This window comes from Panicum virgatum, chromosome 5N (genome assembly GCF_016808335.1).
Source record: "Panicum virgatum strain AP13 chromosome 5N, P.virgatum_v5, whole genome shotgun sequence".
NCBI classification, from domain to species: Eukaryota; Viridiplantae; Streptophyta; class Magnoliopsida; order Poales; family Poaceae; genus Panicum; species Panicum virgatum.
The window spans coordinates 39,316,126-39,331,619 of NC_053149.1; the positions used below are offsets into that span (position 1 = coordinate 39,316,126).

The 15,494-nt window shown below is 43.8% G+C and overlaps 1 protein-coding gene across 1 annotated transcript; it reads right to left on the bottom strand.

Moving 5' to 3' along the window:
* Positions 1-8,307: 8,307 nt before the first annotated feature.
* LOC120674794 (putative cyclin-dependent kinase F-2) lies at positions 8,308-9,387 on the bottom strand. Its single transcript, XM_039955914.1, has one exon. It carries the CDS (start codon positions 9,385-9,387, stop codon positions 8,308-8,310), a length of 1,080 nt encoding a protein of 359 aa, XP_039811848.1.
* Positions 9,388-15,494: the final 6,107 nt, after the last annotated feature.

Consider the following 15,494-nt stretch of genomic DNA (forward strand, 5'->3'; position numbering starts at 1 on the left):
CTATCATTTCCAGAATGTCCACGGAGGTCCTGCGAGCGCAACTACGAAGGAACATACTACATATGTTGATGATATAGTGGTTATCAGTACGATCAGGAAAAACCATGTGGCAGACATACCAGAAACCTTCGCCAATCTTAGAATGGCTAATTCAAGCCTAAACCCTGAAAAGTTTGTATTCGGAGTACACAAAAGAAAGGTTTTGGGGTGCCTGATATCTACCAAAGGCATCAAAGCCAACCCTGATAAAATAAAGTCCTTGGACAACATGGAAGAACCTCAAACCGTTAAGGATGTACAGAAACTCATTGGAAGAAACACAACACTGAACAGATTCATCCCCTGATCCACTAATCGAAGCCTATCATTTTTCGAAGTACTTTGCAACTCAACCAAGTTTAATTGGGCTCAAGAATAGAGAGAAGCATTCAACTCTCTTAAGGCATTCAACCATGGAGTTAGAAGCGGATGGCACACTAATGACCGGTTCTGATGCCGAGAGTGTACGCTGAGGAGGTACGACACGAGGCCGAACTCTTCTTAAGAGCGACTCCAGATTCTGCGTGAAGTTTTGCGGGAGATCAAAACAGATCATACACTACCCTGTTTTCATCACAACAAAGGAGAGAACAAGCGAAGTTAGCCTGTTTAGCAAATGAATATTCCATTTCCTATTGTTCATGACCTTGCCTACACAATTAACCTATGCCTTCCCCGGCAACGGCGCGAAAAATGCTTGTTGGTATTTCGTAACGTCTACTTCAGAAACAGGGTCATTCAGCCTGGTTCCAGTGAAGGCTCCAGAAATGCCCGACATTGGCGCCATCAAATGTCTTGACATTTCATATAGCAATTACTAATAACCAAACTATAATGAACCACGAATCATTCTGCAAGTAGATGGAATCACGGTTGCAGCATTATACACAGTGAGTATACCGGGGTATCATTTATAATTCCGCGGGGAAGGGGGCGACTAAGTTGTGTAGGTAGGCAATATGAACTATCTCAATGGAATATTTAAATGCATAAATAGAGGTAAGATAAATATGGATGAAGGTAGTGTGAAACACAAGCAAAACTTAGCTCTAACAAAAGTAAAAAGAGGTAGGGAGCTAGGTGAAAGTTAGTTAGTCAAGGTCTATCTAATTTTCTTCAGTTATCTATACCATTTACTAATACTTTATACTTTGCACTTAATGTGATTAGTCTCTATCTAGCTATTCCTAGTACAAGGGAGAACTATGCAAATGGCTAGCATATATGACTGTCAAGTCATCATAGACATTTATACCCTCCTACCCCCCTAACCGAACGTGGAGGATTATGATGGCACTAAATAGGGTTATCACCACCTGCAGGCTACTCTACAAACCGTGGGAAAGGGCGACATCTAGCAACACTTAACTAACCCAGACACCATGTCTACACTAGCAAGCGATAATCTAGTATCCAGCGCGGAGCGCCAACCCTTCGTATGGACAGACATCATATTAGAGCACACATACGAATACTGAAGCATGTTAAAGTTAACTAACCAAGCAAAGTGTATAGTAACAAAGTAAACTACAATAAATCCTTAAGGAAGGGCTCATATTTATAGGGAGAGCTCAAGGGGTTCTCGCGACCTAGTTGCAGGACACCTAGGAAGGCTGTAGGAAGCTTCCTGCAAAGGGGGAGAGGCGGCGGCGCCCGGGCCCTTTGATCCATGTGAGCCGTCTGAATTCTGCGCTCTGATTGGTCAACAATTTTTTTTCCATGGAACATAAGGCCCTCACACCTTGCACTTTAGTCCTTTTTTCCAACACTATATAGTTTCTAGGAGCATAGTGGATATCTACTTTATTTGGGATAAAATGCATATGAAATATTTAAACTCTAAAGATTTTCTGATCAAATTGACGCTTGAAATTGGTCGCTAACAAGTGTCAATAGCCTCTGCAAAATGAAAGCTCTGGGCCACCCAAACTTCATAGTATGAACAAGCCTGCTTGTGCTTGGAGAAAATGTTATAGCTGCCTGTCCTATACCAAATCAGTGAGTTTTCAGCCTCTATATTTTTCCTATGCAGGTTTATATTCATGAGTTCCATTTTCTGCAGTGACAACATCTCAACTCTGCTATCAAGTTTTCACTATTATACAGAATAGCAGGTCAGTGTGGATTGAATTCTTGCGAAGTATTTAATCATGCATGTTTATATATTAATCATCTCTGTTCTTGGGGCAGGCCTTCTTTATCCTAGTTTATATATGAGATTTAGCTGCTAATATATGAATCATGCTTATTTATATATGAATCATCTCTGTTCTTGGGGCAGGCCTTCTTTATGCTTGTTTATATATGAGATTTAGCTGCTAATATATGAATCATGCTTGTTTATATATGAATCATATGAATCATGTGTTTGATATTTCTTGAAATTTAGCTGCTCATGTTCTTAGCTGCTAACTTGATGTATAAACTTAAGATGAGCATGATATACTTGTGCTAAGTTAAGTGCTGCTCTAGTGATTAAATAATTCTTCTGCCAAGTTATGTCCATGTGACCAGTGTATTTCAAATATGACCAATGTTTGAGTGGTAGGCTGGTAGCGGTAGTAATTAGCAAGTATTTTTAAGTTTTATTTCCTATCAAGCTACCAAATCATGCTCATTGCGTATGTCTTGAGAATTGAGTTGGAAATAGAAAGCCATCATGCATGAGTGAAACTCTGTAATGCTATGTTCAGTTTTCTATTTTTGAGTTTCTAGTGCTGCTGCCTATATAGTCCCAGTTATGTTATTATGCTCTATTGACACTTGTCAGTTGTTGTTTCTGACTTGAATGCTGTGCATTTAATTTGGTGTATTGCAGATGTGCAGCAACAGCTCAGGATCTGATTTTAGGTGAGAAGCAATAGTTCAGCAATTCGATTGCAGTTTCTTTGAAATGTCTATCTAGCAATAGTCTCTTTGAAATGTCTTACTGACATTGTTTGGTGACTCTTTTCTTTTCAGGCTGAGGGAAATGCAAATAGAGGATATAGGCTTTGGAAGATGTTTTGGTCAATCACTGCAGCATAGGAAGTTTTGGTCAATCATTTCTTTTTGTTCACTCTTGTGATGCAAACCATAGCAGAGAACTTTTTGGTCAATACTAGCTCCTTTTGGTCAATCAGAGCTCTTTTTTGTTAAACTAATGTTATATTGCTGTTTTGTGATGAAATCTTCAATATTTAATAAAGAAAATATATGAATATACTGCTTTGTGTGTGCAATGGCTGCTGTTTGGTGTTGTGCTGAAATGATGTGGCATGTTCTATATGTTAGGTTGGGTTGAAATGATTAGGCCTGGTTATGAAATTAGCCGAGCACTCTTGATGCTGATGTAAGCCACCACGTCATCTAATAAAAAAAATAACAAAAGTCATGTCAGCTGCCACGTCAATAGCCACGTCAGCCGCCACGTAAGCATCCATGTCACTTGGATATACAATCTGTGACTATTTCTATGATGTTTATTTTCGTCACAAACATTGGGCCTGGGTGGGCTCTGGGCTAGAGTCCATGGGCTCAACACTAATCTATGACGGTTAAGGTGTTGACGTCTTTTACGGGCCAACACACGATCGCGCTAGGTCGCGCGGCGTGAGAAGGGGCTCCTTGCAGTGCCTACTGCGTGGAGCGGTCAGACCAGTCAGGGGGACCGGTCAGACTGGTCGCCATGCAAAACGGCGATGATCCGACGAACGCTCTCCCAGGAGGGACCCCGTCGGGGCAAGCGCGCGTAGGGTTGCCCTAGGCTCGGCAGACCAGCTAGGGCGTCCTCAAACGCCATGGAGACGAGAGAAGAACAGCATGTCAAGGTTGGAAAAGTAGGGTAAACAGAAAAGGTAAAGACGATAAAAGATAAATGTATTTGATTGGTTCGATTGGGTTGTATCCTCAATCGGTCGTGACCCTTTATATTTATAGGGTGGGGAAGACTTACCCCGCAAGAAATCCTGTTTACAGATCTAAATCTATTAAGAATTCTAATTACAGTCGGATTCCTCCTAGACCGGTCAGACCGGTCGGGCTCCTGCCGGATCAGCTACAGCACCAGACCGGTCAGACCGCTTGGTCAGACCGGTTAGACCGGTTGATGCTAATTTTGGCTGTCAACATATGCCCCCCTATTTTTTGGTAAAGCTTGCTTGCTAAAAAATATTCTTCTGAACTAAAATTGTCTAAGGGCGATGATTAGCAATGCATCAGCCATATATTATCTTTAAACATGCTAAAATAGCCGAAATAAGAGAACTAGCAAATGTAACAATTTCTAGCTTAAGATCAGCAAACTATTTCGGCTTTATATTTTTTAGCATGTTTAATAACAAAAGTCTTGAGACGGCCAATGCGGCCGATTATACAAATCATAGCTCCTTGGTAAAGCATATAATTGATAATCATAATATGGCAGCCAAGAATTATGATCAAACAATGGATTAAACACACTTGAATATGCAGTCCATGGTGCGTGCATCGACGGGATAGATGATGAAGTCCAATAAGATGACCGATGATGCTTTCTTGATCTTAGTGGTGAAGAACTCCTTCGTTTGCCTTCCAATTGATTGCTTTGTTTCTGCGCGGATATCTTCTTGTATTTATCCAGAAGCTCCTCAAAGGTCAGCTTGGTCCTATTTTTTGCACCACCAAACTTTCTAGGTTCAGACCAGTCAGACCGGTCTGACGAACCAGTTAGACCGGTTCTGTTAGAACCGACATGGTTGCTCTTATCTTGCCCCCCAGCCGAACTTGAACGTTGTTCAGCTATATCATTTGAAGTATGGTCTCCATTGGGGACAATCTGAGCAACAGAACTAGCCGATGTTTCTTCAACGGTCGGCTTTTCTTTGTCTTGTGTCAAATCTGAATTTTTATTCAATTGTCCATCTTTTTTGACACGATAAACTTGCTTGATCACGTTGTGTTTCTTTTTCTGCACAGGCCGATTTTTAGGATCAAAACGGCCATTATTTGTAGGTGATGGCTTACTAATTGTCGGCTCCTTATAGGTAATATAATTTGGGCACGAATATGTAGGAAGAGACGGCATATATGAAATATGAAACCATGGTGCACAAGAATAAGGCAAATTGAAATCAGCACCCCATGGCATATGCATAGGAGATCCATATGACAGAAACGGCATCGATGTAGAAAAATTATTCCATTGCCAATTTTTATCACGGAACTGGCGTTTGGAGATGATCTTGATTGTTTGGATTTATTAGGCCAACTAGCATCTTTTGCATCTCTTTGTTTTTGAGGTTTAGCAGGAAACTCTCCAATGGGCTTCGGCTTTGCCTTTTGATGCTTGCTATGACCTTTAGCTTGAACGGTTTTCCAAACACCGATCTCTGGTTTCTTTGGCTTAACCATCTTAGGTTTTGATTTATTTTGCAAAACCTTAGATGAGCCGGTGAGACCAATCTTAAGACCGGTCAGACCGGTTGCACTGCAAGTAGCAGTTTTGCCTTTGTTTTGTTGTCCCCCGAGCGTTGAAGTACTAGATTTAGTCTCTGTGCTCTTGCCATGAGATTTTGGCTCGACAATTTCGGCTTGGGACGGCCCAATTGTATCTTGACCAGCAACATCAGGCAAATTTTTGCAAGAATTATTAGCCAGCTTTTCAATAACTGACTTTTGAATAATAGGAACTGAAATTGAACTATCTTCTTGATCAATCAAATACTGGACAATATCAGATAGAGCATCGGATAACGTATCTGAAGATTGTACCTCTTTTAATAGATCAATTGCGGATGGTGGCTTCCACTCCTTTATCTTGATGACGCCTTGCTCTGTTTTACGATAACAGGATAGAAGCAACCTTTCATCCGCCTGATCGCACTCTCGCTGATACTCTTCAAGTAGTTCTTCATGTGACGATATATTGCTAGGGTTTGACAAACCGGTCATGATAACTTGATTCTCGTCCCCAGCGGAGTCGCCAATTTGTGTTGATGCCTTTTACGGGCCAACACACGATCGCGCTAGGTCACGCGGCGCGAGGAGGGGCTCCTTGCAGTGCCTCCTACGTGGAGCGGTCTGACCAGTCAGGGGGACCCGTCAGACCGGTCGCCGTGCAGAACGGCGATGATCCGACGAACGCTCGCCCGGGAGGGATCCCGTCGGGGCAAGCGCGCGTAGGGTTGCCCTAGGCTCAGAAGGCAGCTAGGGCATCCTCAAACGCTATGGAGACGAGAGAAGAACAGCATGTCGAGGTTGAAAAAGTAGGGTAAAGAGAAAAGGTAAAGACGATAAAAAATAAATGTATTTGATTGGTTCGATTGGGTTGTATCCTCAATCGGCCGTTACCCTTTATATTTATAGGGTGTGGAAGACTTACCCCGCAAGAAATCATGTTTACAGATTTAAATCTATTAAGAATTCTAATTACAGTCGGATTCCTCTTAGACCGGTCAAACCGGTTGGGCTCCTGCTGGATCAGCTACAGCACTAGACTGGTCGGACCGCTTGGTCAAACCGGTCAGACCGGTTGATGCCAATTTTGGCTGTCAACATAAGGAACATCATAGATGATGGTCGTCTGTGACGTTTTCATCAAATCATCACTGGGGTTAATAGGTGACGCATAATAGAGGACGTTAAAATAAACTGTCATGGATGATGATATGTGACATTTTGTCGATGATATATGACGTTTTCATCCCGCCATGTATTAAAGGGTTTCTTGTAGTGTGGGTTTTGTTGGCACTTGCGACTTTTTTTTTATCCCAACGTAGTTCGTTGCTTTATTCATCCAATTAGGCAGAGATGTCACGCCCAACAATACGGTTACAAATTCTGGAAGGGGATCATACCGAATACTTGGATGATTCGGTCCTTTTCAACACCTAAACAATCTAACTTATAAGGAAACATATCTGGTGGAAACCACAACCTTCGTGAAAACCCGTACAACCCATGGCAAAAAGGTCATCTAAATTCACCAAAAAAAACATACATGTAGATGATATGATGATACACAACCTTGTAAAATATCTTGTGCAAACTCGACTTCATTTGTGAGATATAAAAATAACAAATTTCTTACAGATCATCTGGACAGCTTTCTGGCTTGAAAATTGTTATTTTTATATCTCACAAACAAAGTCGAGTTTGGACAAGATATTTACAAGGTTGTGTATCATCATATCATCTACAGGTGTGATTCTTTGGTGAATTTAGACTTTTTGCCGTAGTTTGCACGGGTTTTCACGACGGTTGCAGTTTCCACCAGATATGTTATTTGTAACTTGACAGGTTGACAGGCTGTTTTTGTACAATTCTCCCATACGCTTCCGGACATGAGGGTTACAGGCAGGCCATTGTGTTCGTTCCATGGTGTCATGCTCCATAATTTATCGTGTCATGCCGTGCTTTGGTCTGTAAAAAGATTGTGTGGCAGCCTGCCGAGCAATAATAACACGGCACAAGTCCTATATAGCTCTATTCGTAGCCATATGATACTGAGAACAAATAAAAACCAGCTATTAAAAAAGAAATAAGGAAATGAGTAAATTTAACCCCACCACATGGAAATATGATCGGAAAGCAAACCTGCTCGCAATCTGCAATGGACCAGTTTCATCAAAAAAAATCTGCAATGGACCACGCGGTAAAAAGGAGTTTTGCAATATGCGCATTCCTTTTCCAACATGTGCAAAGGCTCAAGTTGGATTTAGCCATGACCACCTTGCCGCACCGAGCCAGGCCCGGCACTTTCATAGACAGAAGGCTGATGGCCAGATGCAGAGGAACAAGAGCATGCAACAGGCTCCAAAGACTCAGCAAAACATATGCAAATCGGACAGAGAGAAGCACACACACGCACAGCTAGCAGCCACGAAATAATCTTTTTTTTTAGAGCAGAACACGAAAGAATCTTTCAAGTCTAATTTTGCCCCATCTTGATTTTGAGAAGAATGATCATCTCATCACATGCAACACTCCGGAATACATCTCCCGGAACTTGGTTCCCATCATAATATTGATAGGTTGCAACTTGCAAGAGTCAACTACCAAAGTAGGCAAAAAGCCAAGAACACTACATAATAATCGAACCAAAAAAAGATTCCATCCATGCAACATATATGTGCAGATTGAGTTTATGATTGATCTTTTGCAACATCGCATTGAATGATCCATAAAAATTTAATTTAAAGGGAGCTCTTAAACTTCCTTCACTATCACAGAATGACAGCGGGCAAACTCCATATAGGTACATCGACCCCTTTGTACAGTGACACAAGTTTAGCACTCTAGCTTCTCACTTCATGCCCTTGCCGGTGATGGAGCATCGGCATCCTTCAATGTCAACCATGGCATCTGGAGTGCTGCTGCCGAGGTGAGCCTGTCGCTCAGGTTAAACTCCAGCAAGCCACGCAGAACATCAAAGCCAGCCGCCGAGAGTCGCTCCTCTAGCACCGCGTCTCGTAGATGGCTTGGTGTTGAGGCGGACACGCCCAACTGCATCAATGACACCTCATCAGGGATCCCGAGGAAGTGAACGATCTCGTGCAACTGCTTGAACACATTGCTGCCTTGGAAGATCGGCTTCCCGGTGACGAGCTCCGCCATGATGCATCCTAGTGACCACATGTCCACAGCCGCATTGCAGTCCGTGTCTCCCATGAGCTGCTCTGGTGCCATGTACCAGAGCGTACCGGGTACAGGCCCTGAGGTGTCCGGGGGCGGCAAGGTCACCGACCTAGCAAGGCCGAGGTCACATATCTTCAGGATCCGACCCCGGGGATCCTCCTTGTTGACGACGACATTTGCTGGCTTAAGGTCGCAATGCACAATGCCATGCTCGTGCATAATCTTCACGCCATGCAACAGCCGCCTCATCACGCGACGCATCTCATCCTCTGTGAATGGCCGGCCGGCATGGTAGCGCGCACTGATGATGGAATCCAGGCTAGCCCCACCATACTCCATGACGAGGTAGAGCTTGTCCATGTCCACGGCGCGCACCACCTCTTGCAACTCCACCACGGCAGGGTTCCCCGCGCACGCTATCAGTAGAGCGGCCTCACGTAGAATCGCCATTCTACTAGCGCGTATGGACTTGATGGCGACCATCTTGCCAGTATGGAGGTGGCGCGCATTCCACACATTGCCAAAGGCTCCTGCACCAATCTTGTTGAATATCTTGTAAGAGTCGACTCTGCCTATTGGGATGCTGTCAAGTGTGTCCCTCGCCGCCTCTGGTATGATGGTTGATGATGTAGGTTGTTTGGACTTTGAAGCAGTGGGAACACTCGCTGCCGGTGCTTTGTCGTCACAACGATGCCTTGATGCTGGCAAGCCATCTTCCACTCGCGATGGAGGGGGGCATTTGGTGAGAGGCATGGGCGCCGTGGTGGATTGAGATCCTCTGCAGTTGACCGCAGTGACCGACACGTGGGCCTGATGGGTATTCGGGCCCGCATGCAGTGACAGTGTCATCTGTAGTCGACTGCAGAGGAACGGATTCCGCGTGGTAGGCACGATGGAGCAGAGTATGGGATCTAACCTATGGAGTGGTTATGGCTTCCTTCTTGTATTGTTGAATTTCTCCTCCGCCCATCAAACCTAGAAAGTGGAATCTAACTTGATATCGGATTAGAAATCAGTGACTAGAGATCTGAGTAGTGTATTCCTAGGGTTACAATGCAAGTAGTCAAATTGGGGAATTTTCCTTACAAGCTCAACTTCCCAAATTGGGGTTTTTTTTCTTAATTTGGATGGGTCTTGATTTTAATCGGGGAAATTGAATTGGGGTTGGCGTGAGGGAAGGACTCACCGGTTGATAGGGATGGATGAAGTCGACGACGGTGACTGGCTAGGTGGTATGAAGTGCGGCGACGAGGATGTGGTGGCTCCGCCTACCATGAGCGAGGAAGATGGTGATGGGTGGAGTTGGTATATATCAAACGTGAGGTGATATAGAGTGTAGCCGGTGGTTCCGGCGACCATGTGCGACACCGGCGCACCTAGAGCTAATAAGATTAGTGGAGATTGTCGAAGCTTAGGCAGATTCGCAGTCAGAACAGGAAGGAAGATAGAGGAATGGAGCAGATAGATTAGAAAAGGGATCTAGATAGGGTGATAACGGATCGAGATCTATATATCCTAAGTGCTGACTATGTTGACAACTGTCATGTTGACAGCTGTCTATATGGTGAATGTTGACCAGAATAGGTTGTGGTGAACGGTCCTTATATCTATTTTTCTTGCTCCACTTCTTGTGTCGCCGCTCTATCCCCGACCGCATAACGACACCCCCAACTAACTGCTTTGGTGTTGCCATGTATTTCTACTATTACCAGTTAGCGGAAAACTCATTGTGTCTCCCTTCTTGCGACTAGCCGGTTATCCTCCTCAGTTGTCATTGCTTTCACGGTGCCATGCCCAAGAATCTGCCTCTTATCCTAGGACTCACTGATGGCTAGTGGCCTTGACCTTCCTCTAAGTCCAACAATGATGATGGCATTTCCTACGCACTAATCCTTCCAAATCAGGACAAACTGCTAGTGCTTCGTAAACCTGTCCTCCTGCATATGCTAGAAAAATTCAGAAACATATTATTGTATTCAAAATCATGAATAAATTTGGATCCTATAGCTCTATGCTCTCTCATTTATTCATGTTCTAGCCAAAGTTAGCCAAGAAGTCGTACATCACATAGTGGAAGACATTATCTTCAACATCTATAGGTTAGAACTTGGAAGAATGATGTGGAGAAACATGCTACTTCTTTAATCAAACCATTTATACTGAGGAACAGCAGCACTCATCAACTATCCTTTATTATAATTTACGATAAAATTTTCGGCCATTCCCTCTATCACACAAGAAAATAGTAAAAGCCTTTTTTGTGAAATATATAGACCTAGTCAAGGCCGGTCAGCCTAGCTCTGGCTCCTCTCAGCCCTCCGTTGCACCGACTCATCCATCAACGCGTGCATGTACTCCAGGAAGGCGGTATTCAGCCTAAAGACTAGGGTAGAGGCTGCATGCAGGTCCATCAATCCGTGGCTTAGGCCTTTCAACCATAGGATGTATCCTTTGAGATGTGTCGGTCGTTATGTCATGGACTTGTATTTGTGAGCATGGAGGGGAAGTTTGGGCCTCAAATGCCGCAGTGCCAGGCCGGCTGGCCTAGGGGAGGCTGGCCGGCCTGGGGTTTCTCATTCCAATAAAATTTTTAATAGTGAGCTCCTGAAATCAAATAAACACCAAAACTAGTGGAACTCATCATGGCCATATAAGTATGAAATCCGAAGAAATGTTGGCAGTAAAAAATTATAGAAATCGACTTCCAATACGCCCCCACACCTAGACTTTACTCGTCCCAAGCAAAAGGGTTGAATTAGATCCAGAGGATCAAGCAAAGTCTAGGGTCATAAAATCAAAGATATGCACAAGAGTTATTTCTAGCCATTCCCTCATATCTTGGATTCCAAGTGGCTAACACCTTCTCCTTCACATTATTGATCCTCCCAATAAATCAATGGAGTCGCTCCTACCTCTACAAAGGTTGTATGTGGAGCTTAAGGTGGGGATAAAGAAATGCATATCTTCTCCATCTATGTTGCGGGATCAAAAATCTTGTCTTTGAGAGATCATGTTAACCATTGACTTTGGTCAAGTGCAAGTGAGTGTAGATAATAAATATCATTGAGTGGTGCTCTCTCTCTCTCTCCTCATTTTCTTTCTGGGGGATTGTAACATCCAAAATGAACAAACGAAAAAATACGCTTTCTGCATAGGAAAGCGTAAAATTGATAGCAAAAATTAATTTTTTTATCCATGGCTCTAATGGAAAAACAGACACTGTGATTGCGTAGAGCTCGTCGAGTACATTCCGTTTGACTATTTACATGACGCGTTTGGAGTTCGGATCAAAAAGTTATAGTTTTTTTTGAAGTTGCTAGGCGGGCGGGCCCATGCTACAGTACTGCGTGCTACATTGGCGCTTGCGGCCACTCCTTGTTGCCGTGACCAGATCAAGAACAGAGAGGAGAGGAAGAGAATAGAAGAGAAGGGAGATTAGGGCACGCCGCCGTCCGTCGTCGTAGTTCCTCTCCAAAAACCAGTAGGATTTCCTCTCCTCTTCCTGTTTTTCCCCATCTCCATGGCTTCTCCTCGCTGTTCATGGTGGTTTCCCCATGTGTGCTGCAGTTTGGGGGCAATCGAAGGGTTACCGTGACCCTCGCCGCCAAGAAAATGGTGGGAAATTGTTGTTTGGATGGTCGTCGTCGCCTTTGATCTTTTCAAGGGGAAATCCTAGGTGAGACATTCTCCTGATGTAGAACTTGTTTTCCCTCTGGTTTTAGAGGTTTTTAGTTCATAGGAGTAGTGGTATTAGTCGCTGTTCGGACTAGGGTTAAGGGTTTACCCTCGTCGCTGTTCTCAGCACGCTGTCAATCTGCGCAGTTTCTTTTTGTAGCAGTTTTTCGTGCTCTTATTGATCTCAAAAAATTATTAAATCTTTATATGAGTTGGAGAAGACTTCAATATCTTTCCGTGGCCACAAAGAACACCTCAATCGGATTTAAGATGAGGGAGAAACAAATGTTTGAATCTGACTGTTTTTCAGTCTCGTAATTCTGGGCAGCATCTGTTAACATGAAGTTTATGAAACCTTAATGGCCGAATTGAACTTTCTTGTAGTTAAAAGAGTTGTATATATTTTCAGAATCTTTCCAGATTAGTAAAGTTCATATTCACACGAATTTTGGTGCTTCAGTTATGACTGTTTTAGTAGGACTGTTCCGCAGGATCTGTTAGATTGTCGGATTAAGGTTAACCTCAAGTTTACCCCATGATTATGATTTTTACTCAAATTTTGGATAACTAGAAAGTTGTGGGTACTGAAATTTTCTTTCATGTGGAAAAATTCCAGAATTTTTGTCCTTCAGGATTTAAGTATACAAAAAGAATATTCTACAGTACTGCTGTTATGTCTAGATTAGAGTGTTTTGTGTGAGGACGTTGGGTTCAGAAGTATGAATGCTTTTCTCGATGTATTTAATTTGAAGTGTGATTGTTTTGGTGTTGAGGTATATTTTTGAACAAGTGGTGCACCTTTGGATCATGTTTAGCTCACGTTCTTGATCTTCGGTGAAGGCAAATAAACGTGGCACTGTGATCCACACGCTTTGGCTTTGTTGTTTGAATTGCCTCCACTAAATTTTAAGAATCTCACATTAGCCATTTAATCTGAAATTGGAAGTTATTTGTTTTACTTTGCTCTACTTTGAAGTATATGATGTTATATCTTGTGGGATCCTCACCGTGTAGAGAAGGGTTGGTTGGCTCGTGATCGTGGAGGCACCAGGTGAGGCGGTATGTGAAACTAGTGGTAGAAAATAGCTAAACATGTGGTAGCCATGAGTTTTAGTCGAACTGTGTTTTTGTTGATAAACACCCTGCACTCAATGTTTTGTAACTCTGGACGCAATGGCTTGGTGTCGTGTCAGAAGTGGAATTTTCTAATGAAAAAGTGGAAACGTTGACGTTTTAGTGAAATTTTCTTTACTGCTATTCGTTCCTTTCTCAGTCGATGTAGTCGTCGTTGTAGCTCTAGTTGATCACCGAAACAAATCGCTAGATCCACGGGGTGGCAATGGTGGCGGCGTGCGGAATCCGCGGAAGCTACCTTACCGGCGTGTGATGCGGGGACGCTCGCGGCGCGCGTGGTGGCGTCTAGTGGCAATGGGGATGCTTGCGTACGCCACCAACGTCTGGCGACAAGGTCCGGTGGCTCTTGTCGCAAGGCAAGTGCGGTTAGCAGCCGGTGCTGTGCTCGGGGATTGGGGGCCACCACGAAAGCCTTGCCTGTGCAGCTGAAGCATCTGCAAGGCAAAGAGAGATAGTGGGTTTGACATTCAAACATGAATAAACTATAAAGGAAGACATTTAAAAGCTTAGTATTATCTTTAGCTAGTTGATGAAGATCAGATGTTAGAAAATATAACAATGTCAGAATAGTGCCCTAGGAATGCATCTAAGCATACTTTTTGAAGCGAGGCTCTGCCCCATTTCCATTATCACAGATTTCCATTATCACATAATGGAAATACAAGACTTCATTAATAGGACAGCTAAGGAAGAACATAATCATATAGCTAAGCATATGAATTGAAATAGACTAACCATCCACTGCAAAGAGACAGAAATGTGTGATAAATACGGTGTAATGTCACTACGTTCGCCTACTGTATGGAACGAATTGCGATTACTTTTGTCCACAGAGGCAGCAGATGCATGCGGATTTTGCTTTTGCCAGCTGAAGACATCTGACTTATTTACTGCTAAAGGTGACATGGGGGTGATTCAGGTAATGCTAAATCTTGGATAATTGGTAGCACCCCACAATCATTTGTACAACAGGGATAAAGTGGCATGTTTTATAGTAAACAGAAGGTGTATTAATCAATATCGGACACAAACCCCTTATCAAACTTCGCATAACACACAACTACTTAAGGGTCATATTGAATTTCATGAAGACTACCAACAATTGAGGACCAAACATGCGTTGCTGCTAAAAATAGCCACATCCTCTGGTGCAAATCAAATTCATGCCCAATGAAAACACACGGTCTTAGCACCCTTAGGAGTGCACCAATCACTATTCTAAAACCGATCCATTGCTGATCAGGCGAAAACACACAAGCAAGTATGCCTTTGCCGGGAGCTGCGAGTCAAAGTCCACCGGAAGAATCTCCAAACTGTGTAGGATAATTGAGGCGATGTGCTCCGGGCGGTTGGTGCCGAAGCAGGCGCCGACGTTGGAGAGGTCCTCCTCCCCGACCATGTCGGCGAGAGAGCCGACGAGCGGTGGGGCACCGGGGCCGGGGCGCAAGTTTGTGTCGAAGGCGCAGCCGACGTAGTAGAGATCCTCCTCCACGACCGTGTCGGCTGGCGCGCCATCCTCCCTAGAGCACACGCCAATGTCGCGTTTCTAGAAGGTTCGGTTCGTCGGGGAAGCGAGGCCAAGCCGGAAGGGTTAGGGTTTTCGAACCGAGGGGATGGGCGGTTGCAGGAGACGACCGATCCAGCCGTGCGCCAGACCTGCTGGAGGAGCAGCGCCTGCACCGCTGCCGCTGTGGCGGCTCGCTTGGAGAACACCATGGTGGTCTTCCCGGTGGAGGTCGGTGGGGAGAGGATTTGGCAGTGCCAAAACTTCTAATCCGCGGCTTGTTTTGAGGAGCGGCGGCGGCGGGTTTAAATTGTGGGGAGAAATTTCAATATTTAACACTAAGTTCGCTGGCCTCACGCGATATAACATCAGGTTCGCAAGTCTTTCAAAATATAACATCGAGGCTGCGAATTGTTTCGATTCATGACATTTTCACTATTTTCACCCTATTTGCAAATTTCTTAATTCTTTTTAATTTAGCAGCTCATGTCAAATGACCATTGTACCCTTACCTTATCTCATCCCAGTGTTATATTTCGAAAGGCTT